The sequence below is a fragment of the Cetorhinus maximus genome, chromosome 2 (assembly GCF_964194155.1).
Source record: "Cetorhinus maximus chromosome 2, sCetMax3.hap1.1, whole genome shotgun sequence".
Lineage (NCBI taxonomy): Eukaryota > Metazoa > Chordata > Chondrichthyes > Lamniformes > Cetorhinidae > Cetorhinus > Cetorhinus maximus.
Genome location: NC_135880.1, coordinates 143,087,046 through 143,113,507, shown reverse-complemented (window position 1 = coordinate 143,113,507; position 26,462 = coordinate 143,087,046). Strand labels below are relative to the sequence as shown.

The 26,462-nt window shown below is 41.6% G+C and overlaps 1 protein-coding gene across 1 annotated transcript in view; it reads right to left on the bottom strand.

Moving 5' to 3' along the window:
• Window positions 1-5,360: 5,360 nt before the first annotated feature.
• LOC144691428 (vitellogenin receptor-like) overlaps window positions 5,361-26,462 on the bottom strand; it is a 44,978-nt gene continuing 23,876 nt past the window's right edge. The window contains exons 9-21 of the mRNA XM_078559519.1: window positions 25,647-25,876; window positions 21,654-21,783; window positions 21,382-21,560; window positions 20,137-20,323; window positions 17,383-17,598; window positions 15,557-15,740; window positions 14,973-15,174; window positions 14,736-14,897; window positions 13,765-13,965; window positions 10,930-11,467; window positions 10,287-10,391; window positions 9,386-9,619; window positions 5,361-5,398 (exon numbers count right to left, since the gene is read on the bottom strand). Of these exons, the coding sequence (XP_078415645.1) occupies window positions 5,361-5,398; window positions 9,386-9,619; window positions 10,287-10,391; window positions 10,930-11,467; window positions 13,765-13,965; window positions 14,736-14,897; window positions 14,973-15,174; window positions 15,557-15,740; window positions 17,383-17,598; window positions 20,137-20,323; window positions 21,382-21,560; window positions 21,654-21,783; window positions 25,647-25,876 (2,606 nt within the window). The remainder of the gene's footprint in view (window positions 5,399-9,385; window positions 9,620-10,286; window positions 10,392-10,929; window positions 11,468-13,764; window positions 13,966-14,735; window positions 14,898-14,972; window positions 15,175-15,556; window positions 15,741-17,382; window positions 17,599-20,136; window positions 20,324-21,381; window positions 21,561-21,653; window positions 21,784-25,646; window positions 25,877-26,462) is intronic.

The window sequence follows — 26,462 nt, the reverse complement described above, 5'->3', positions numbered from 1 at the left end:
GCCTCTGGAGTCGTCCAATAGGCGGCAGATGTTGGACGTCCAGTGGGGTGTGCCGGAGGATCTGGCGGAGATCCATGAGGGTCTGTGAGGCACAGTCTTCGTGATGGAGGAGTTCATGCGGAGCACGAGCACTGCATTGACCATCATGGGCGAGCACACTGCCTCCTCCATTGAGAGAGTGGTGACTCTCATGGAGAGTCAGCTTCTGGGACAGAACAAGGGGTTCCTGGGGTTGCGCTCAGACTTGCAAGTCCTCTCGCAGTCACTGATGTCTGTCGGTCAGTGCGAGTGTGGAAGATGGATGAGGCACCCAGTATCCCAGCTAGGTGCATGTCCATCAGTGGTGTACAGGGAGGTCCAGATGACCTCATGTTGGCACACGAGCTGCCTGTCATCTTAGGGTACTCCAGCCACTGGCAGTAACTCCTCCGCCAGTGACCGTGGCAGATGAGCTGTGGTGACTAGGGAGATACCAGCTGTGGCACAGACTGCTCTGGCCAGAGGATGACCACCAAGACAGCAGGGTGTTTCCAATGCTGGTGCCAGCAAGGGGGGAAACACCTGGACATAGCACTTACAAGAATAAGCTAAAGGCACCATGAGCACAAGCGGGACTGGTCCCAGGTGATTTTATATTCATTTATGTTTAACTATTGTATACTGGTCTGGGACTCAAGACCAGAGAAGTTTATGTAAATAATCTTTAATTGTCAAAATGATATAAATTTTGTTTTTGTTGTCATGGCCGGAGTGTGCTTCACATTTATTTTATTGGTGCAGGGTACACCAGTGTAAAATACTGGATATAGGTGGCTCTGAACTTTATTGCACAGGCACTAAGTATTCTTTGTGATCCAATGAAAAGATCCTTTCAGACATCCGGGATGGAGGTGCGTTCAAAGCTAATCTTTAGTAGTCCAGCTGAAGGATCTTTGGATCAAGGCATCCCTGCTCACAGGAGGTTGCAGAGGTCTGGCTCCATACCCTCAGCATTCTCCTCACCATGCTCATCTTCAGACTCACCACTGGACTTATCTTTGACCCGGGCAGCTGTTTCAAGATCCCCTTCCTCCCATGGTTCCCCTTGCCAATGCCAGGTTGTGGGGAGCACAGCATGCAACCATTATCAATGGCACCTGCAATGGGTTTGGGGGAGAGGGGGGATGGCATGCATGGTAGTCTGTAGTGCATCCCCTGAATGGTCCAAGTATCAAAAGCACATCTCAAGACCTATGGTCCTTACTACCACCACCCTTGTGGAACTAGTGCTTATTATACCACTGCTCTGCCTCTGCTCTTGAGCAGCAGAGAGGCATCATGAGCCTCCTTTTCAACAGACAGGACTGGTCACCCAGAAGCCATCCATCCAGTCAGGCTGGAGCCCTGAAGAGCCTTGGCACCTGGGAGTGTCACAGGATGTACACGTGATGGGAGCTGCTAGGGTACCTTGCATGCACTTACAGAATCGGCATCCTGTATTCACACTATCTGCACGCTTGTGGAGTGGCATCCCTTCCTGTTGACGAAGGCATATGGCTGACCTGCTGGCACCTTGATGGCCAAGTGTGCAGTCAATAGCATCCTGGACATGGGGAACCAGCTAGCTGCAACTGTGGACAGCTGATTGGGGGAATCTGTGGCATGTCCCAGAGCTCTAGAAATAGCTGGATGCATAGAAGTTGAGGGCTACTGGCACCCAGTCAGAGCTGATCTGACAAATGGAGGTCACTGTCTCCCTCGAAAGGCAGAGCCTCCTTCAGCATTGCAGCTACCTCAATGTCTGTAAACCCTGGCAACAGGATAGCAGTGGCAGCTCCTTTCACCGCCTGCTGGCCCTGCACTCCATGTGCCTGTGCCTCTCCTGGCACAGGTCCCTCCCCTTGAAGCCACATAGGAACATATGGCCTCCTCAGGAGGTGCACCCAGCAGAGACCACAATCCCCATGGCCAGGGTAAAAGGAAGGCTGTCTGATAACAGGAAGGGTCCAAAGCCCCAAACAGAAATGAAGCTGTCATGTTCAAATAAGCAACCAGTAACACACTTCTCTTAAACTCCACTACACTCACTGGCAATGCTACTGAGCCTTTTCATGCTGCCCTTGGATGAGGTTTGAAAAAGCCAACTGGCCACCTGCCTGTTTTGCCTTTGCAATGAGCAGAAAATAGTGGCTCATTAATTAATGGTGGGTGCCTCTGGCATCCATGCACACCTACTGAGTGAAATATCACGAGATATCAGGACACTCACCCAAGATCATACACTATTTTACTCATGTGTGTCGAATGTGCACTGCAGGGCACAAATTTCAGCCCTTAGTCATAAAACTCAAAAGGTGCCTGCAATTCTAAAGTGAAGCTAAAACAAATATAGATTTACAAATTAAGCTTTAAAAGCTAAAACTCATTAACACCCACAAATACAACTTAAAGGAGTCTATTTCCTAATACTGCGTCCCTGGTTATGTGGTTGTTAGAGGGTTTTAAACTGAATAGTGGGAGCAAGGGATCAAATGTGGAAAAGTGTGGAAGGTAAGAGTAGAGACATGGGGGAGAGAGAGGAGAATTGTAATGGGAAATGAGGGTCAGAGAATGGCAGGAAGAATGAACCAAGACTGGATGTCAAAGATAACAAAAAGACAAAACAGAAGGACCTGAAGGTGCGTAACATTCATGGTCAATGAACTGATTGTGCAGAGTGAAGGAAATAAATATGATAGCCATTACAGAGTGGCTGCAGGATAAATAGATTAGGTCCTGAATATCAAGGGGCATTATGACCTTCAAGAACAGGAAGCTAGGTATAAGTGGAGGAATGGTATTGATGCAATAGTTAGAGATGACCTTGGTTCAGGAGATCAGGATGTAGAATCGGTTTGGGTGGAGATGAGGAATAGTAGGGGAAAGTCGTCATTACTGAAAGTGGTCTACAGGGCCCCTAATTGTGGTTACTATGTAGGACAAAGTATACAAGAAGAAATAGTGGATGCTTGGAATAAAGGGGTGGTAATAATCATTGATGACTTTAATCTACATATAAACCAGAACAGAGTCAGTACCAGCCTGCATGAGGAATTCATAGAGCAGCACATTCTGGAACCAGAGAGCAGGTTATATTAGGCTTGGTATTGTGTAATATGACAGGGTTAATTAAAGACCTCAGGGTAAAGGCACCCCTAGGTAGTTGTGACCACAATGATTGAATTTTACATCCAGTTTGAAAGAGAGAAGAGTGGGTTTAAGACTAGTATTTTAAACTTAAATAAGGGCAACTACGTGGGCATGAAAGCTGAGCTAGCTGACGTGAATTGGGATACTAGGCTAGAGGATCAATCGAGAAGCAGAAGGGGATTCAGAATACTCAGAATAAGTATATTCCTACTATAAAGAAAAATTCTAAAGGGAGGATCCACCATCTGTGATTAGGGAATGCATACACTCAAAGACAAAAGCATAACTGCACAAAAAGAGCAGCAAGTCAGAATATAAAGAACAGATTTACTAAAAAAGTAAATCAGGAGAAAAGTAGGAGGGGGAGCTAGCTAGAAATGTAAAAACAGATAGCAAGAGGTATTTAAAAAAAAACAGGAAAAGTGTGTTGGGTCCTCCAAGAGTGAAAATGGAGAGTTAATAGATAAATAGCAGAACAAATATTTTGCTTCTGTCTTCACTAGAGGATATAAAAACATTCCAATAGCAGCTATAAAGTAGGAACTGGGAGAGGGGAACTTGGTGAAATTACAATAACTAGGGAAGCAGTACTGAACAACCTGATGGAGCGGTGGCCTGACAAGTCTCCAGGTCCAGATGGACTTCAGCCACCTCTAAAACCCTAGGACGATGAGGTAGATTCATTGGTGTTAATTTTCCAAAATCCCTAGATTCTGGAAAGGTTGCATCAGATTGGAAAGTAGCAAGTATAACCTCCATTCAAGGGAGGCAGAAAACAGGAAACTATAGGCCTGTTTGCTTGACATCTGTTGTGGGGAAGATGTTAGAGTCAATCATTAAAGAGTTGTAGTTGGTCACTTAGAAAGACAAGGTAATTGGGAAGAGTCAGCCTTGTTTTGAGAAAGGGAAATCATGTTTAACCAATTTAGAGTTTTTTGAAGGAGTAACATGTGTTCTGGATAAAGGGGAGCCTGCCGATGTGTTCTTCGATTTCCAGAAGGCATTTGATAAGGTGCCACAAAGCTGATCGCAGAAAATAAAAGCTCATGGTGTAGGGGGTAACACATTAGCATGGATTGGTTGGCTGGCAGAAAACAGTATATATAAATGGGTCTTTGACAGGTTGTGACTAGTGGGGTTGTACAGACCTCAACTTTTACAATTTACATCAATGACTTAAATGAGGGGAGCAAAAGGCATGGTAGCTAAATTTGCAGGTGACAAAGATAGGTAGGAAAGTATGTTATCTTAACATAAGGAGTTTGCAGATGGAAATAGATAAGTTGACTGGGCAAAATCTTTGGCACTTTGGCAGGAAGCAGAGTATTGCTTAAATGGAGAATGGATGACTCATGCACAAGAACACCTAGATCTTGCTGCACCTTGGAATTCTGCAAATTTAATATGCAGGTACAGCATGTAACATTAGCCTCCTTGATATATTATGAAAGGAAGGACAGATGCTTCAGTTAGAGGACATTGAGACCAAATAGTGTGTGTAGTTTTGGTCTCCTTATTTAAAGGAAGGATGTAAAATGTGTTGGATGTGGTTCAGAGGAGGTTTACCAGATTGATCCCTGGAATGAGCGTGTTGTCTTATGAGGATAGGTTGGACAGGCTGGGCTTGTTCCACTGGAGTTTAGAAGAGCGAGGGGTGACTTGATTGAAGTATACAAGATCCTGAACAATCTTGACAAGATTGTATGTGGAAAGGATGTTCCCTCTTGTGGAAGAGTCTAGAACTAGGGGGCATTCAGGAGAGATGAGAAATTGAGGGTTAAGATGCTTTGGAACACTGCCTCAGAAGGCAGTGGAAGTGAGGTCACTGAATATTTTTAAAGGTGGAGGCAGATTGGAATGTAGAAATCAAAAACAAAGATCAGCCATGATCTAACTGAATGATGGAGCAGGCTTGAGGGGGCCAAATGGCCTATTTCTGCTCCTATTTCATCCATTTGTATGTTGAGACCAACTTGCCTAAAATTTGCAGGATGCTACTGCTCAGCTCCCTGAACCGATGACACTAAGACAAGGCAATTGCTTTGTCAGGTATTAAGCACCAATAGTTTACCTTGAGTATTCCAATAGAATACACACTTCCATTAGTTAGGCTGACATAGCAGCAATGTAGGTATTGTGACATTTATGTTTGGTGCACAATTTAATTGAACCAAGAATGGCATGAAGTTGCTCTAGGTGTCATGTGTCCTTTTGTGCACCATTAGTACAACTGTCAGATATATAGTTCAATTAGTGTCAAATTCAACTATCCTCCAGCTGTCTTAAATAAATTGGTGAAGGTGGTGCTAGATTAGCCTAGTGTCCTAAATTTATTTGCCCCTTTAAGCACAACCAATAGAACTGAACAGCCAGGTTTCAACAGAATTGAAAGGAAATTTGTAAAAGCTAGTGTGAAGGACTTGGAAATTACATGGCTGCACATATTTGTCTTACAAGTCTGAGGTCCATTACATACCAAATAACCTGCTCCAAGATAGATTGGCTTTAATTGAACAATGCCTCAATTAATGGACAAAAAAAATCATGCAAAGTAGCAGTTCATAATACCCAAGGTGCAGTTCAGCAATTTTAACTGAGTGAAACAAACCAAACGATATGTTGCAGCTGTTTATTCAACCAAAACAATTTTTTTGAAACCATTGAAAAAAAAAGATTGGATAAAAAGCTTCAGCTGGATGCCTGTGGTTCCTGCAGAAAAATAGCCAATAGTTAGACAAAGAGGTTTGAAATCCTGAAAAAATCTCAGCTTCAAATAATTGACATTGTATAAAGTTGTCCTGTGGCAACCGGAGAAAACCTTAGCACCGAGTGATATGTTCCAGTTCAAGTAGTGGTTGTTTTGGCTTACTAGCCTAGACAGAATTAGAGTTTAAAATTCTAGCACTTGTGGTACAAGATCCAAACAATTAGGACTCAATAGGGGAGCAGTTCAGAATCACATTTACTACTTTATATCATAGTGCACACGGTGCTGGATTTTAAGGCTGATATGGATGGGAGCTAAAGAAAGCACTAGTTTGTGCTGGCTCCCTCCCTCAATCCCAGCCCCAGCCCATTTTCACTCTCCCTAGACAGGTAGGGGCAGTAAAACTACCCAATTAAACCAATGAAAGGCCTGTTGATGGAAGCCATGTTAAGAGGCAGTGGAAGCCAATTTAGCTGCCTAGGGGTGGCCCTTTGACAGTGAGCTGATGGAAGGGGATAGTGCACCCAGCAGGCTTAGAGGTCTTCCCTGCCTGCTTGGTGCCATAACCACCATTGTAGACCACCCTGTGGATATGATCTCAATCCAAGCCCCCTTGCCAGTGGCCAGGCTGCAAAAGCCATTATCTAAATTTAAGAGGGTGCCAGATGCCTCCATTTTGAATACCCTCTTTCACACCTTCCATTACACCCTGCTTTGATCAGCCCTCCAGCTGAGAGCCTGCCCAAAGTGGACAGAGAACCTTGCTGGTCAATCTAGGAAGTCACATTTATGTGACAGATTCTGATGGTGTGGGCTACTCAGTCCCATTTGAGCCTGATGGCAGGGCTCAGAAGCCTGCAGGGAAAATCCTGCTCAGAGTCCACTTCAAATTGAAGTATTAGAGCCAAACCCATTCTATGAAACTTGCTGCATTTGTACAGCATGTGGTTCTTAAGTTCTCATCATTACCTTACCTCCAATACTGCTACAAAAGCCTCATTCCTAACGGTTTGGCTCCCATGGCCTGCTGTAGTCAGTTGTAAGTCAGCTCTGGCTCTCCTGCATTTGAAAAGCAGAGAATTTTTCTATTTTGACATTTTACTAGTGCTATTTCAGTTTAATGTTAAGGCAACATGAATGTAATTTGATACACGCCAACTTTGTCCCCTGCTATTGACCTCAGTTAAAAGATGAGGATAGAGAAGTATTTTGTAAATAATAATGTTAATGACACTAGCTGATTGAGGTAGAGGGAAAAACAGGTGCATCTTATATGTATTAGTCTTCTACCCTGGTTACCATGCTGGACTGTTGGAATAAGCAAATTGCCTTTTAGCTAGGAGTCGTCGAATGATGCCTATAACTGCATTCCCATTAGTGTTCAGTTCAGAACATGTGAAAAAAATCTTTTGAAAATGTCGAACAGCTAATAGGTTAAAATAGGGGCTGGGTATTACCCAACCCACCTGGGTGTTCCACTGGATTAGGAAACAAATTGTTAGATGAAGTGAATCTAGTTTGCCATACATTTGAAAGCAATTTGTATAGACTTCTCATTGTCTACTAGTCCATTTCACAGGTATAACTAAACTATACAGAATTGAGTTATTGGATATAGCACAAACCTTTTTGCAGCCCTTTTCTTTCTGAAGATTATTGTTCCAATAGCAACAAGCAGTGCTACAACAAGCATTCCCAAAATGAGAAGAACACTCATTCCTGGCATCACGTGGTCTTCACAGAATTTTCCAGTGTAGCCCTCCTGGCATTTACAGATTACCAAGTCATTGGCTATATAGCATGTTCCACGCATATTGCACACCTCAGCTGTACAGGAGCCAGTTCTACCTGCACCTTCAGTTGCAGTGAAATCACTCATGTGGTCTGTAGAGACATTTTCTGCTGCAGAAATAGTAGCGTTCTGCAGGGACACTCCATGACTAGGTGTAGTTATGATAGTATCTATATCACTAGAAGAGTACTGACTTTCTCCATGGGATGTGGCAGTGATTGGAAACCATTCTGAAGTAGCCAAGTGTTCTTGAGTAGAGGGGGAGACTTTGGAAGCTGAAGGAGTAGAGAGTACATGTGTTGTCAATGCAGATTGCCCCCATATTCTGTAACCTGTGAAAATAAAAGTTACTGAATTAGGATAGACATTAAAAGGAAAGGAATGCATAGATCTAGAAAAAAGGCTATGAATCAAAACAGCCTAGTTAACAAATATTTGGTTTAAGTCTGCAACATGGTGATGTGTAGGACCATCTGCTGGATCCAAAGTTCAAGATATCCCAAATTACTGCCATAAAATTTGTGCAAAGAACCCACTACATCCTTAGAAAAGGAGGTGACCCTGTATATTTGAATACAAAGTAGCCTGCAAAGACCAAAAGGTTCTACTGTGGAAGTACAAACCATGGAACAAATGTCCATAATATACACTCGTAATCAACCTTTGTTCTATTAAAATTAAGTGGGATTTTAATTTTTTTGCCGGAAACTTGCAGTTCAGAACAGCTGTTAAAGCTTGAAATAAAAGCACAGATTGAGGCATACCATTTGAAACATCACACCCTTAGCCCAAAAGATCTGGCCTTTGAGACCAATTCATGCACAGCACTGATCAAAAAACCAGAAATAATCAGTAAGCTCTTCATTCTATACAACCTTTCACCTAGCCTCAAAACTACTATGGGTGGTACAGCCTCAGTTAACAGCTATATAAGCCTACTGATATTAAAACTAGCATCCAATTTTCTGTTGAGTTTACCTGGCTGCTGCCAGTCCAAAATGCAATTATACTACTGCTGATTTGTGGAGATAAGAGTCAATGCATCAATTGCACCTTATGACTGCCAGCTTTTTCCATGCATGCCATTGCCAAAAAAAAAGTGTCACTAAAGCCAACTTATGCTCACGACTGTTAGCCTGCTCTAGTGTGGATACTTAGACAGTCATGGTAGTCAAAACAAAAATCAAGTTACTTAATTGTAATCTATTTTGAAAAAGCCAAGACTTTTGAGTAACCCCTTAATCTACCCAGCACCTCACTTATTTGCATACATTCCCAATGCATGCAGCCACAAAACAGATGTCATATGCAAGTGTTAAAAGGACATCATTGTGAAACTGGGTTTGTTATTGCAGGAGCAGAGATATCAAAGACAAGATTTTGATACAGCAGACAAATTTCCACTGATAGGAGAATTAGAAATTAGGTCAGATTTAAGATAATTAGCAAAAGAATTAGAAGGAGGGGAGATAATTTAAATGCAGTTCTAAACTCACTAAGTGGAAATAGATTAAATAGTAACTTATCAAAAAGGAATTGGATGCATAGGTGAAAATATTAAAGAGCTATATAAACAGGAAAGGGATCAATGGCATAGCTGGAAGAGCTATGTTGAATGGCCTCCTGTGCCATTTGAGGATGCCAAAAAGGGTGCAAGATTTTTTGTAAGATTCCTAGCTTTGAAAGATATTTCAAATTGGTGACAATTTTAAACTTACACTCCATTTCATCTGATCCATCAGCACAATGTTTTTCACTATCACACACTTGCTCATTCAAGATGCAGTTCAGTCCATCTTGGCACTTCCAAGCCCCAGGTAGACATTCCATAGCTTCACACTTGCTGCCATTGATGAGCTGATATCCTGTGGAACACCTACATGTTCTTCCTCCTGGATATGCTAGGCACAAATGGTTGCAACCACCATTCTTCTCAGAACAGAAACTGTACCCTGTGAATTTACAAGTGAGCAATGTTATAGCCACATCTGGAAAAATGATCTGCATGCACATTGTGGAGCAACTGGCAGCGCCAGATGTGAATTACAAAGCAACATGCATTAGGGGGCTTATGTGCAACAATTCATTTCTAGCTGCTTTGTTAGCTTTGCAGAGTAAATTTCAAATTGAAAAGCTTTTAAGGCAGCAGTTCTACTAGCTCATGCAATAATCAGCTGTTATGTCAAGAGTACTTAATTGGCTAAAGCACTTGGGACATCCTGTCTTCAAAAATATACTATATGCTGTCATTAATGTGCAAGTTGGCCAGCATGTTCAAGGTGAAGTGTTAGTGAATTGCAAATCCCACACTTGGCTGGTTGATTTTGCATCACACCTCTCCCCTAGCTTCAAGTACATGCTGGATTGTCTATTAACTTAGAAATTTTAGTCTCAAAATGAATCAAAAGGGAACACCACAAATTGTTGACAAAAATAGTTTAAATGTTTTAACTCCATTTCTTTATTTCAATTCTCATTTCTGCTCCAGTTTCTCAATGCTATCATTCACCAAGACACCTTCATCTTGCAGCAAGTTAAACTGAAGGGTGCTGAAATAACACATGCAAGGTATTCCACTTCAGCAAGATTTGGCCCACTCCATTACAAGTGCAAACTTACCTTGTTGCTGCTGCCTGCTGTACACTTTCAGACCAACAATTTTCTGCTCTACTTCAAACCACTGTTGCTCCTGACCCATCATACTGTACCACAGCCTTGTGTAACCTGTCAAACAGTTTAGAGTTAGGGTCCAAGCCACAAATCAGGTTAGAAACTAATGGAACTGGCAATTTACCATTGTGCACTGTTGTCCAGAACAGGATGTTCTCCCCATATGTAAACACAGACTGGGCTTCAAGGCCTGCATGAACTTCTCTGAATTCTGAACCATCCAAAAGGACACTGTCAATAACATTGTGATCTATGATCAAGAGAAAGTTGGTTACTGCAGGGACATGTTTGAGTGCTCAAGTATCAAGATTTCAATGTGGAAAACTGGTGTTAAATTGGAACCACTGCAAAAAAATGTATTTTGCAGCTAAGCCACTATGGCAACTAAGCAATAACACCACTTAAGTGATGCACAGAAAAGTTGGTTGAGACGACAAGCCCAAATTAAGGTCACAGGGAAAGAACTGCATTCCTACCTATTGCACTTCTCATTTGCCCAATAGGGTTTAAGTTTATTGATGCAAATTGGTAACACATTTTTAATAAATGGAGGACTGTTGCTTAGTTCAACTGATCTTTCACCAATACTTACCCAAATCAATCCAATAAAGCCGAGTGCCAGATTCTGCAAGGAGCACACCTGTAGGGAGGCGACACTTTTTCCAAACTACTTTTCGCTTTTGCCCATCCATATTAGAACATTCAATCCTTGGACCACTTCTCCGGTCTTCTGATCCCCAGTCAGAGAAACACATGATACTAGTAGGTGGATGCAATGCAAGGGAAGTTGAACGATAGAGATTTTCTATTAGTACAAGTCTATAAACACCATTTGCAGATGCCACTTCAATTACACTAGGCATGCTGGTGATCCAGTAGAGATTTCCACTCAACCAGTCCACTGATAGAGATACTATGTCATCATTAACCTGGAAAATCATTTCACCCAAGGATACATTTGACCCCAGCATAAATTTTCCAATGAGGCCTTCATCAGATTCTGCAAAGTAGACTAGTTTCTCTTTCCAGATGTAATCTGCTGAAGATATTTGGTCATTAATCAGTTGGTGTACACTCTGTTCTGGTAAAACCTTTAACCCTGTATCAGGCTGTAGGTGCTTCAAGTATACCTGGAGAGAAATAAGAGTTGCAGTTGGAATAAATGGTGCATCTGACAAACATTTAGTTTTAAGCAACTAGAATAAGGAATTGTTTAATTTTAAACATCTAATTTAAAGATAATGTTAAAATCATATTCCAACCAAGTAAATGAACCAAAACTCAAATAGGAAGTGCAGCATGTTAGAGTGAAGGGTTAAACAATGGCTAAAGATGTGCTCTGAACCAACATCTAACACCAATACCACATGATTAAGTGAAGAGAAGTCAGAAGCCAGCAGTAACTTGTAGATTCCTGTTCTGATTGGGGCTCAGATACAAGATTATATAAAATGGAGATGAATTGTATAGTTCACCAGCTGAGAGTCACAAATTAAATGAGCTGCTTGCTTTTGCAAAGTTTATTCCAGGAATTGTGCAACCTAGTCGAATGCAAGAGGGCAGGCTAGATCTACCTTCCACTGAAAAGGAAGGAGGTGGTCTGGTCTGCCTGATAACAGTATTTCTTGGATTTTACTTCTCTTGGTAAACTGAAAAGGAAACCAAGTGAAATGGTTGTTTTTACAAAAAGCTAGTAGGCATTAAGAATGGACCAAGGCACCTTCAAATTACTTCCCCCATTCTACAGTGCTCCCCTGCAAAAAAAAAAGCCTGACATCTTGGAGCAAAAAAGATAGTTAAATTGACGTTCTTGATCAATCCAAGCTTGACCAATCCAATCATAACTCATTAGTCAGTTGGGCCAACTGATGTAGCGAGTGAAGGGCTAGGTTAGTCACTTTGGCAGTGCTTCAAGTACTAGTTTATAGACCAAGTCCAGGGAAAGCCTGTATTTGAGGGGGGAAAAAAAATTAGAGTCCACCTTGCATATGAAGGCAGTGAAGACTGCAGTTGGTCAGTCAGAAACCAATCCTTCAATTGCCCTCTCACAAATATCCATACAAGCTTTGCATATTCCTAATATCTTGTCTGTTCCTTATGCACAATTTACACTGGTCAGAAATTTGTACACTTTCCTTCCTAACAAGTCAACATCTTTGTTCAATTTTAATTTTAGAATTCTACTTTTAATACTCGAGAATTAACTTTGTCCTATCACACTAAACCTATGCTTGAATATACTAGTGAATGGAGTGATTTTCCAGGGCCTTATACAGACTTGCTCATGATTTATGCTCAAATTACTTTGGTCTATCAACTTCGTCTGCTGCAAAGGACCACTCACTGATACAAGGTTAGTGATGTGTCCAGTAACCTACAACCATTTATGCTATTTCATGCCCTTGCAGTTCATATGTCATCCAGACAGTTTCATGTTTCACCACCCCTCCCCTCCCCTTTCCTTCTGCACTTGTGGCATTCCAATACTGACTCAAACAGAATATAGCATCATGCCTCAACAGTGATTGCACTTGGGCACTCAGGTTTCCAGCAATGGGTTTGGGTAGAGATGCAGATAGACCCATTTAACTGCTCCTTCATTTGCAGTCACTTGGTAAAGTCACTTTTGCAATCCTTGTTACACACTGAAGATTAAGTGCTAAGCACTTAAATTCTATGTCTCAATCTCAATGTTTACTGATTTGTCTCAATTATGCTACATGTAGCTCAACTTTAAGAACATAGTACAGAGTGCAGAATTGTCACTTTCATGTGTTTCTCTCCTTTTCCATCCTCCCCTCCATTGGAGCTGGTCAAGCTCCTATGCTTAAAAAGCATCCTAAAATGGTGCCATCAGTTTGGCCAAGGGCCAAGAGCCACTGGCACCAAATGTCTGAATTAGTTTACTCCCAAGTAAAAAGAAAACACTATCTGCCTGGAATCTATTCCTAACATCTTTAAGCCTTCTCTACAAAGCTTCAGTTTCGACACAGACAACAGTCCAACAACAAGGTCAAATACTTGAGCTAGTGGGTCTAATCTGAAGCAGTTAGAGCTTCTGCCAAGTGGAAGAGTGACCACTACAAATAAGGCAATTCAAAAATTTAGGAATAGGATTACTTACTAGTCAATATTAAAAACCTAGAACTCAGTAGGAATACAAAAAAAGTCAGTAACTTGAATTCCTTTTATTTGATTGACATGAGGGACAAAAATTCAAACAAGGATCAGGCAATAATTTTGAAAAGCAGGCAAATTCGTCCTGGCCAATATTTATCATTCAATCTACAAAAAGTTCTAATTACATAGCTGTTCAAACTGGCTGTTTCCAACAATTATTGACTAATACTTAATTGACTGCAAAGCACATTGGGACATCCTGTGGTCAAGAAAGATGCTATGGGCATTTATATCTTTTAGTTCTTACCTGAGTAAGGGCAGTGGGAGAGATTATGAAGAGAAAAGGCTCATCAACTGATTTCATACAGGTCACACCGTCATCAGCAAGCAACATGCCCAATCCACATCGGCAGCTCCCCTTCAATTCAGGGCCTAACAAACAGAAATGCTTGCAGCCCATTTTTTCACATGGATTAAATACATGTGGCTGCAGAACCTCATGCATCACCTGCAGGGAGAAAGAATTGGTCAAGATGTCAGTTATCTTTGGATTGAAAAGTCAGCCTGCTTAGCTTACCAGGATTGCAAATGAGTCACCTGGGCCCAAAGAGCAATAATTTTAACAGTTAAAATGAAGTGTTGAAATACAGTACAACTGTAAAATTTGCTTCTGAAAAATTAGTGAAAATTCCCTCCCCCACCTCCTTAAAGACTGCTATGGAAAGGCTCGCCACCCCCCAACTGCTATGGAAAGGCTTGCCACACTATCCATTTTTATTCCTTGCCCTGAAGGGAGGGATTAGTTAATTGGTTAGGAAAATGCTAATATCCTAGTGCAAAGTTAGAGACAAGATAGCTGTGCAGGTTTTGGTCAAGTGGAATGACCTTAGTAATAGCCAAATCGAGCCATATATAGCAGCCAATTAATATTTTCTTCCAACCCCACTAAGGTTAAAACAAATAAATCAACCTCTAATGAATATAATCAAATACCCTGATAAAACCAGAGTCCTTTCAGCCTGATAACTACCCCTGCACTGGATACCACTGGGCTGCAGCTACCTTTCCCTTTCTCCCAGCTACAACCCATTGTAACTTGACATTAAAAAGGAAAACAGGGCAACTCCAGTTGTATTCCACCTTGAACAATGGACAGCAATTGATCCAGTAAATGCCCTTATGACAGATCATTGAAGTTATCCATATACATGTCAACTAAGTTTGGGTATATTCATGAACTAGTTTACCCATCCCCTCTGCCATACAAAGTGTCACTACCTTTAATCCATATGGTTGAACATTGCGCTTCAGGAGGACAGTCCTGTTCTTTCCCTGTCTGTCAGCTTTCTGAACAGTTCTCAATTCCACATCAGACCAGATGATTTCATCCTCAAACACAGCTACAGCAAACGGTCTACGAATGTGTGCAAGCTGGAACAGCTGATACAAAAACATTGTTATTCAATTTCATGGTTTAAGTGATGCTTAGCAATTTTTTAAATTGGAATTCCATACCTTCATAGCTGTACCATCTAAATTAGCCACACCAATACAATACAGTTTGCCATCAGCCCAAAATAGTTTCCTGCCAAGTGGGTCAAGAGTCAAGCTAGTTGGCCAACCAAGTCCACTTTTAACAATGAGTTTTCTGTTTGTTCCATCCATGCCGGCTCTCTCAATGTGTGGCTCACTTCCAATCTCAGCCCAGTACATTAGCCTACATTGTAGAAGATTTAATTATACACATACCATGATTTTGGTGCCTCAGTCTTGCTTTGATCAATGGTTTGTAGGCAAACAAACTAGTAACATTGATATATCTCTGCATTTAACAGGTTATGGAGCTCAGATTTCTTATTATATAAAAAAGATTGACCTTTTCTCCCCATAGGGATTCTGGTTGCAATGAGTTAACTGACCATTCAAAATAGAATATATAGTGTTATTATGGCAATATATACTTTGTAAACATTTTATACTGGCCAAGCATCATGGTGTGTAGCTCAAAGTATCATTTCTCATGTCGCTATGGGAGTAAACAATATGCAGGTATGGACTTGCATGTTCTAACTTTAAAAATTGAATTTGTAAAGTCTTACCCATTAAGTGGCTGCAAAACCAAAGAATGAGGTTGATCTACAGCTGTGTCAACTACAACTGTATATTCTGGAGGTCCATTCCATGTGCTATTCAAATTGGCTGCCAGAATACAACCAGCAACCCCATCAGTCCAATAAAGGTTTTGGCCCACCCAATCCACAGCTATACAGTCAGACTGGATTCCTGTAGTGTAATAGAACATTACCAAGTTAGAGGATTTATGGAAATTTTGTATGGAATTCTCCCTTCACTCTGCTCCAAGGCTTATTCTTGTTCCCAGAAGGGGTACTATTCTTCATCTTTTGGATGATACTTAAGTTTTGGTAGCAAAACAGGAGTAACTAGTTAAACAAAAGTATAGCCAGAATAGCTTTTCAGCAAACATGTCAAATGGAAAGTTAAACATGAACTCAGTACCATGCTGCTTACACTACTTCCAAGTTGTCTGGAATAATGGTTGGATAATGTCAGTTGGCAATTAACTTCACTGCACACTTTAGTTTAAATAGCTTTCTACATAATTGATCAATCCATACTACCAAGTTTAAGTGCTCCTAAATATCCAGAAAATTCCCTTCATCCAGATGATCTGCCCTCCCCAAATCAAACAATTTGGAAGCTAGATAAGCATGTCACATCACTGATAGCAAATGAATCCATTCAGGCCATTTGCCAAACCTACCACTGAACACTTATTATCCCTTACACTATTTCCTTTGCTAACCAGAAGCACTCAATTCTTGAGCTTCTAGTAACAAGTTGCCCAACTCAAGTGCATAACTTCAAGGTTTGCTCCTGTAACAATCTATTCAGTTCAATTAACCACTTAATTTCTAAAATTAGTCCTTTAAAAGAATGGATAAGGAGATAGGAAAAGACAACTATGGAAGGTCTCTTGTACATTCTATGCTTAAGTAAACCATTGTCAAATCCAGGCAGTAAGCAAAGCAACTGAAGATTGTGGGGATCAAACAGAAAACACTGGGAAACAGGTTAAATGCACCTATAGAATGGAACAGTTAACTCGCAGGTGGAAGAGTCATTGAACTAAATTAGAGAATCTAGGCCAGCCTTTAAAGTGACTTGTACTTGCTGATAACCTCTTAAGGCTGCTAGATTGTGGGCAGCTTGTGTTGCTACTTGTTTGACCCAGATACCAAGGACATCTCTAGATGCTTGGTGACATTAAACAGAGCAAGTAGTCATTGAATTCAAACAGCAAGCCAGGAATCAATGTACCACTTTAATAGTGACATGCATAATTACTGAAATAAACTATGTTAAAAAAAACTTGGAAATGAAAAATTGAAATCAAACATTAAAATTCATTTTCCAGGGCCAGAGAAGTTGTTTAGCTTATGGCATAGTACACCATTAAGCTTTTTCCAATTGCATTAGCATCAGAAAGGGAGTTTCCCAGTTCAGCAATTTCCAATCAATTATCATTCGAGACACTTCAATCACACTGTAAAACTGACAGCAATAAGCTTCTGCGTTAAATCAAATTTCAGACTCCAGAAAAGTGGTTATCAGAGCTATATTGTATTATGGCAAAAATCCAGGCACTCTAGATTCTGACCTGTTTCCAGCATTGTTCACTAGGATCTAAATCTCTACATGGTCTGGACGGTTCCACTATTAACCAAACGTGATTAGAGATAGTTAATCTTTAATAGAAAGTTATTTTCATGAGACCCTGAAAAGGAATAGACTTTAAACAAACTCTGGATGCTGCCAAACAGGAGTATTACCAGAATTAGTATTTTGCTTTTGTCAATTTGAGATCTGCTTTACCAAGATCAACCTAGCTAATTTATAAACTGACCTTTGATCAGTGTTCCCTTATCTTGTTGCTCTAGCTTCATCCACTTTATACTTTTAGAATGTGTGTCAACCCAAAAGACTACTTTTTCCTTCCAGTCATAGTCCATGGAGAAGATATCATTTTTTGCAATAGCAGGAAGAATGTCCTTTTTAGCACTGTGCAATCCATACAGCAGAATATCATGTGGAATGGATACAAGAAGAACTGGCTCAGCACCTACATTTAAAACAGAAAAAATAAGAATGCAAGGCAAGAGTGTAACATTTACTGCAAAAATCCAAGCCACAAACTTGGGATTGCACAGAAATGAGTGGGGTTCTGACAAATGACAGTTACCCATTGTTACTTAAAAATAATTGATCTGTCATAAAAGCTTTGTACCAAGCATCCAAGGGGCTACTACATTGTGTGGAGAATAAGCATAATGTGCTCCAAACCATATAGATCTCATGACATCTAGATAAAATTGTTTAAGGGAAAGTCTGATGGGCAGGCTGCATAATACCTGGCATGAAATACCTCAAATTAATTAGCTCTGAGCATTGCAAGGTTGAGATAAAAGATGGAATTGTCTATGTAAAGAACTCATGGATAGTTACATGTTGCCTGTTTGGAGCATGTAAAATTATGTTGCCCTGCATTTGTGATAACATGAAGGAACATGAAGGAAAATCATAACAGATGCACAATATTGAGAAAACAGGAGACAATACACTCCCCACTGCTATAAGTGCCAGTAACAGCACAATTTCCTTGCTCTACCTGGTGGCTAGTATAATCTGATGGCCAAGATCCTGGGTGTACCAGCCAACACATGCTTGGGGGGAAAAGAGGGGACCTAAAGTAATCCGCAGGATTTAGAATCATTTAAGATCTGACTGCAATGACACTTGCCATTGCAGCCTGGATGAATTGGTGCATAATTCAAGATTTATTGAAGTCAACCCAGTCTTTGCAGTAACTATGGCATGCACCTAAATAGAATAACCTTAGACATGGAAATTGGTCTGTCACAAGGGCAGCTAGACATGTACCCATTGTCTGATGCAGCCTGGAAGGTAGGGAAATTTCTGGCCTGTTCAGATGCTCACGAGCTTTATTAACCAGATTACAAATTCAGGCTTTAAAGTAAAATGGGGAAGAGATTTAAAAGATTCCAATGAATGCTGGAAATAGCAATTAGCATCTTTGTTATTGACACTGGTAATGACAAATTGTTAGTGTCATTTAGATCTGATAGCTGTCTCATTAAGTGGGGACAGCTCCAGACATTTCCTACTGATGGCTATTAAAGGCCAATCAAGTGAATTTAATAGTGGGAAGAGAATAAATTAGTCAGCATAGATCTGGTACACAGAGCTGAACAAAGTTGCTGAAGTTTAGCATCACTGGAAATGCAGTTCCAAATATTGCAGATTTACAAGAGTTAGAGCTCTAGGCAGATGACATTTTTTTGAGGGATCTTGACAACTTAAAAATACCACCAAGTTAAATTTAACATATTACTTTGCCCTGGTTTCTTGGTCAACTACATCAGTTTGACTGTTATAGTGGTTAAAGAAATCAGCAATTTCTACAGGGTTCTCCACTTCTTGAAAGCCCAAGGAATTAGTTTGCTGATCAAGTTAGTGCAAAATCAGGAACAGGAAACAAACCCATCAATTATAGAAAAGGATGTTTGTCACTGGAATATACTTCACATGCAGCATTGAAAGGACTTCACGGAGTGAACAGGCAGTGGTAGCTGGAGTATGTACATGTGACAGTTGACCAAAGTGAAAGTCAGTATAGTATTTTGCTTTGTCTAGCTGGGGGAGGCCATTTGAATTGGAGGCAACTTGTGTGGGTTGGGTGGCAGGGCAGTGGCTTCTAGCTTCACTTTGCAGATCAATTATAAATTCTTTTCATAGGGTATACAGCCCATTTGATAGTTCAGTGTTCATGCTCCACTCAAGCCTCCAGTCTACTCATCTAACTCATGCACAACTGTCTTGTCCCTTCTGTATGCTTATTTTGTCCAACCTTAAATATACCTAAACTATCCTCTGTGGTAGCAAGTTCCACATTCCGAATAGCCTCAAGTAGTTTTTAATTCCTTATTGGATTTCTGCTCATTATCTTATGTCCTCCAGCTTCCACTTGAAGAGCAGATCCTGCATTTGCTCCAACAAAAACGAGCTTTATAATTTTAAGACCTTTGTCACCCTTCTACCTTAAAGTAGAATGAGACCTGGCTTGTTCAGCTTAATACACCCTGCATTTCTGGCATCATCCTTTGCACCCTTTCCAGTATTTCTCAATTTAGAGAAATTAGCCCAGGTGTGATCAACCCAAACCCTCATGTTTGGTTTGCTTCATTGCCTTAATCCCAGATTATTTTGCTCCTCTACCCCATTTAGATTTTCTAATTAATATGCAACCTCTTTCTTGCCAAATATAAGACCCACATTCTATGCTGAAATTATTATAAATCAGGAGACTACCTGTGTTAAGTTTATATTCAGAAACAATCTTGTAGCTGTAACATGAAAAATTTGCTCCTTTAGAACACACTGAGGGCAGATAGGTTCGCAATATGCATGTGAGAGGTCTGTTACTAAGAAAGTTATGCTTATGACTGGATATGGGCAGTCAAGATATGGCTTACCAAGACATCAATGGCATTGAACCAGAATTATCTAGTGTAGCCTATTTGTTTAGAGTACTTTTCTGGCAAAAATAATAAGCACAAACTGAAGTCTAGACTGTTCCTACCTGTCACTTTACAGCTGTGTCCATCATTGTGAAGCAGAAAACCAGAGTAACAACTGCAGTGGTACGTTCCATTCATATTAAGACATATTTGACTGCATGGTCTTGTTGATAGTTCTTTACATTCATCAACATCAGTACATGTGTACAAGTCAGGCATAATCTTGAACCCATTCTCACAGCCACATTTCTGCAAAAATAAAATCATATTCTAGTTACAGATGTTAACCCAACAGCAAGGCAATGGGAAGATTAGAAAACATGCAGAAAAGTTCCAAATTGTCCATTGCTCTCATGTATTTCACTCATTTTCCACATTGTGGTTTACGTTCTTTAGACAGTATGAGACTGCTTAGATATACAATGTTTATCTTTAGGCCTGGGGAGGGGGATCAGCAGAGCTAGGCTGATGTACAAGAGGTCTCTTGCCCTGTGCATTGTTTGTGTACAAGCTGCACAGTGGTATTCCCCATCCACAGCAGGCTTTAAGGAAATCCCAGGAAGAGGATTTAAACTGAAGCTTTCCAGTTTGAGGCAGACAACACTGTCAAACCATAGATGCATAACTTAATTGTTGCGTGATGTGCTGGGGGTGACAAACAAGCAAAAAAAAAAAAGCATTTTATTGCCGCTCCACAGCATCAGCTCTCCTCAGAGATAGAACTGAAGCTCATCTGCCATTAGTGGTTTCTGAATCTAGCAAAAAGAGGATATAACCAGTAGTCAGCTTCATACCAATATCCAAGTTGGGCTCGTCACGTAGCCAGAATGCCCGACGTTCACTTATTGAAGCAAATCTATGCAGAGCTCAAGCTGGTACAAGGGTACTGAAGGCTCCAGCTAGGAGTTTTGAAATCAACTGCGAGTCCTGGAGAAACTCTCCCAGGATCTCTGCACCAAGTGTAACTAAATAAAATGGTCAGTTTCCTTTGAAAGCTCAGAGGCAGAAAGATGCAAGGAGGGGGGAATCCTGAGCCAGCAACTTGTCCAAACAATCAATTGTGGCAGGATCCTGTCCTATTTGCAGGAGAAGCTTCCAGGTGCAGATCAGCTTTGACAGTCACCTACATACCTGCCAGAACACTACCAAACACCCTAGATGAACATGGGTCATCTTTGCCACAAGGGACAATCATAAATCCAAGCGTGGTTCTTGCAGAAAGTCAAGAGGTAAACACCCAAGATTAAAATTTGACTATTTTATGTCCCCTTGGATTTTGCTTCCCCTTCAAATTCAGAAATACTTGCAGGTCCATTTGGTGTCTTGTAACATGTGTGGGTACAGTTTTTGCATTCCTGAGCATCACAGTTGCCACCCTCATCAGAGCCATCTGCACAGTCATTCTTCCCATTACAGACCAAGCTCATGCTGATGCACTCTAACATAACACATTGGAATTCAGAGCTCCTGCATGGTCTTGGTTGGCCTGTTATGAGGGGCAGGAAATTAAGAATAATTAAGTTTTAAGATTACAAGGCCATACTGTTGAGATAAAACTAGATCTTGGGAGAAAACTCACAGCCAATTTCATCACTGCCATCTTTACAGTCTCTCTGTCCATCACAATGCCAGAAATCTGGAATACATTGAGAGTTGTCACTACACATCCACTGAAATTCCCTGCACTTGACTTCTGAAAATCTGCAGTTCTGAAAAGAAAAAATGGTTAATCAAATGTAAACTGGAAAAGTGATTCAAAAATGATCAATACCCATGCAATATCAATTTCAACCACTCATTTGTGGAAATTCAGTAATTGTATAGCTTTTGAGGAATATAATGTTTATACTTTTATTACACACTTATCCACATTGGTTACATCAACATTTTAGGAGTTCACCTTCCTCCATTAACTTTAGATGCTAAACATTTGATTTTTCAATATTCAAATTTACCATGGTATTCCTGTTCCACTGTTGGAATGGTTTGGGAATACTGATTAAGCATCTTACTAGATCCTCCTTATTCAGAAAAGCTTTCCAGGGAGAGTTCAGTTCCTTGATAAGTTGTCACAATCTGTTGAATCTTGGGTAGGATGGGCAGAAGCAACCTACTACAAAGCTTCTCCACAGGGGAGGCAATGGTGTAGTGGTATTGCTGGACTAGTACCCTGGGTCTCTAGATTAATGTTCTGGAGACCCAGGTTCAAATTTCACCACTGATGAAGAATTTGAATTCAATAAAAGTAGGACCATGGAACCAGTTGATTGTTATAAACAACCATCTGGTTCACTAATGTCCTTTATGGAAGGAAATCTGTCATCCTTAACTGGTCTGGCCCACTTGTGATCATTGACCTCTGAAATGGTCTAGCAAGCCACTCAATTGTAACAAACTGCTACAAAGTCATAAACTGCTACAAAGTCACAAAAAAGGAAATGAAACCAGATGGACCAACCAGCAATGACATAGGCATTTGCAGCCCTGTTAATCCTGCTAGTGTCCTCCTTACTAACATCTGGGGGCTAGTGCCAAAAATTGAGAACACCATCAGACTAGTCAAGCAACAGCTTGACAGTCATCCTCAGAATCATATTACAGATAATGTCCCAGACACCACCATCACTATCCCTGTCCTGTTTCACCAGCAAGACAGACCCAGCAGAGGTGGTGGTACAGTGATATACACAGTCAGGAGGGAGTTGCCCTGGGGATTCTCAACAGACTCCAGACTCCATGAAGTGTCATTGCATCAGGTCAAACATGGGCAAGGAAACTTCCTGATTACCATGCACTGCCCTCCTTCAGCTGATGAGGCATTATTCCATATTGAACATCACTTGGAGGAAGCAGAGGGTGACAAGGGTGCAGAATGTACTCTGGGTGGGGACTGCAATATCCATCACCAAGAGTGGCTTGGTAGCACCACTACTGACCAAGCCCTAAATAACATAGCTGTTAGACTGGGTCTGTGGTAGGTGGCGAGGGAACCAAGAGGGAAAAACACTCCAGCCTTATCTGTCCATGACAGTATCTGTAAGTCACCACCACACAGTCCTTGGAGCTGAAGTCAAGCCTTCACATTAGGATACCCACATCATGTATGGCACTACCACTGCTAAATAGGATAGATTTCAAAACAAATCTAGCAACTCAGGACTGGGCATCCATGAGGTGCTGTGGGCCATCACAACTGTACTCAAACAGTCTATAACCTCATGGCCTGGCATATTCCCCACTCAACCATCAAGCCAGGGGATCAATCCTGGCTCAAATGAAGAGTGCAGGAGGGCATGCCAGGAGCAGCACCAGGGATATCTAAAAATGTGTCAACTTGATGAAGCTGTAACACAGGACTGCTTATGTGCCAAACTGCATAAGCAGTAAGTGATAGACAGAGCCAAACAATCCCACAACCAATGGATCAGAGATTTAAGCTCTGCAGTCCTGCCACATCTAGTCATGAATGATGGGCAATTAAACTCACTGGAGGTGGCAGCTCCACAAATATCCCCATCCTCGACGGGAGCCCAGCACATCAGTGCAAAAGATAAAGCTGAAGCATTTGCTACAATTTTCAGCAGTGCTGAGTGGATGATCCACCTTGGCCTCCTCTGGAGGCCTCCAGCACCACAGATTCCAGTCTTCAGTCAATTTGATTCACTCCATGATCCCAAGAAACAGCTGAAGGCACTGGATTCTGCAAAGGCTATGGGCCCTGGCAATATTCCAGCAATAGTACTGAAGACTTGTGCTCCAGAACTTGCTGTGCCCATAGCCAAGCTGTTCCAGTACAGCTACAACACTGCCAGTGTGGAAAATTGCCCAGATATGTCCTGTACAAAAAAGCAGGACAATCCAACCTGGCCAATTACCACCCCATCAGTCCACTCTCGATCAGTAAAGTCATGGAAGGGCTCATCATTGCTGTCAAGCAGCCCTTGCTTAGCAATGACCTGCTCACTGATGCACAGTTTGGGTTCTGCAAGGGCCACTCAGCTCCTGACCTCATTACAGCCTTGGCTCAAACAGGAAAAAAAAAGCTGAACTCCCAAGGCGAGGTGAGAGTCACTGCCCTTGACATCAAGACAGCATTTGACGGAGTGTGGCATCAAGGAGCCCTAGCAAAACTGGAGTCTATGGGAATCAGGGGAAAACTCTGCTGGTTGGAGTGTATATAGCTGAGGGAGGGCAGTGCATGGTAATCAGGAAGTTTCCTTCCCCATGTTGACCTGATGCAATGACACTTCATGAAGTCTGGAGTCTATGTTGAGAATCCCCAGGGCAACTCCCTCCTGACTGTAGCACAAAGGAAGCCGTTTGTGGTCGATGGAGGTCAGCCATCTCCAGGACATCACTGCAGGAGTTCCTCAGCCCAATGATTTTCAGCTACTTCAATGACCTTCCTGTCATCATAAAGGTCAGAAGTGTGGATGTTTGCTGATGATTTACACAATGTTCAGCACCATTTGTGTGACTCCTCAGATACTGAAGCAGTCCATGTCCAAATGTAGCAAGACCTGGACAATATCCAGGCTTGGGCTGACCAAGTGGCATGTAGCATTCACACCACACAAGTGTCAGGCAGTGACCATCTCCAAGAAAGAATTCAATCATTTCCCCTTGATGTTCAATGGCATTACCCAACATTGAATCCCCCACTTAACATCCTGGGGGTTACCATTGACCAGAATTGGACTAGCCATATAAATATTGCAGCTATAAGAGGTCAGGGGCTAGGAACCCTGCAATGAGTAACTCACTTCCTGACTCTCCAAAGTTTGTACACCAGCTACAAGGCAGAAGTCAGGACTGTGATAGAGTACTCTCCACGTGCCTGGATGAGTGCAGCGCCCATAACAGAAGCTCGACAGTCCAGACAAAGCAGCCCACTGATTGTTTCTGGATGTGGTGCCATTCACTCCCTCCACCACTAACACAGTAGCAGCAGTGTACCATCTTACAAGATGCACCACAGGAATTCACCAAGGCTCCTTAAGACAGCACCTTTCAAACCCATGGCCACTGCCCTCATCCTTCTAGATGGCAGCAGATAGATGGGAACACCACCACCTAGAAGTTCCCCAAGTCACTCACCATCCCAACTTGGAAATATATCAGCGCTCCTTTACTGTCGCTGGGCTAAAATCCCAGAACTCCCTCCTTCATAGCACTGTGGGTGTACCTACATTACATGGACTGCAGAAGGCAGCTCACCACAACTTTCAAGGGCAACTAGGGATGGGCAATAAATGCTGGTCCAGCCAGTGAAGCCCACATCCCATGAATGAATAAAGTATTTTCAGGAGCCAGGAGAAAATTCTTGCCAAGTCAGCAACATTGCAACTTTTTTGTTTGCATGGCTCAGCTTTACTTTGGTTAAGCCAGTTGCTTGGCTGCACTACATTTATAGATGTTCATTTGGCTAAACAAGGGAAGGTTCTATTCTGATGCTGCAGTCCATGGGAACATCAAGACTTGATTACCCTTCATTTATTTTGCCTGGAAAGCAAGGCACACTATGCCCTGAAGTCAAAAGGCATTTGAGACTGACACCAAAGTGTGTGTGTACCTGTTCATCCATCCCATCTTCACAGTCCATATAGTCATCACACCACCACTCCTTTATTATGCACTCCTTACTGATGGGGCACATCACCTCATCAGGCTTGCACAGAACTTGCTTAGGTTTTGGACAGTTGTGTTCATCAGAGTGATCCCTGCAGTCATATTTCAAATCGCAGCGGAACGCTAAAGAAATACATTGGCCATCATCACAGCTGAAGTCATCACTGCCGCACCCTATACAAAACAGAAACCATTTTAAGTGGACTGTTTCCTGCAGACCAGGATAGCAGCAAGTCAACATCCAGCAAGAGATTTACTGAACACCAACAGAAAAGTTAAGCATTTTCAGAATGGCTAGATAATATCAACCTTACTGTACAATATAGGCTTTTATTTGGACTGATCTCTGGGACATTGAATAATGTCAACTCAAAAACCAAATTTCAGAAGAAGTATAAGTACAGTGTTTATATTATGGATTAGCTAGCAGTACAAGCCTCAATTATCCCACATGGAAATGAATTTGAATACAGTTGAAATGAGATCTAGAAATGAAAAGCTAAATTTGCATCAGCAAAAGCACTATGAAGCTGTTGGAAACAACTGGGGAGGAAACTTGTATTTACCCCACTGTGGTTGGCTCAACTGCCTTCTGAAGTGGTCCCGCATGCCATGCAATTCAGTTATAACAGGCTGACCACCATCTTGGTGATTAGAAATGGGCAATTGCCCACCTTGCTAATAACCTAAAGGTTAGACCAGGCAACAGCAAAAAGCTTCCTACATGTCAACCAGTGACATACTTGTCATAACAGGAATG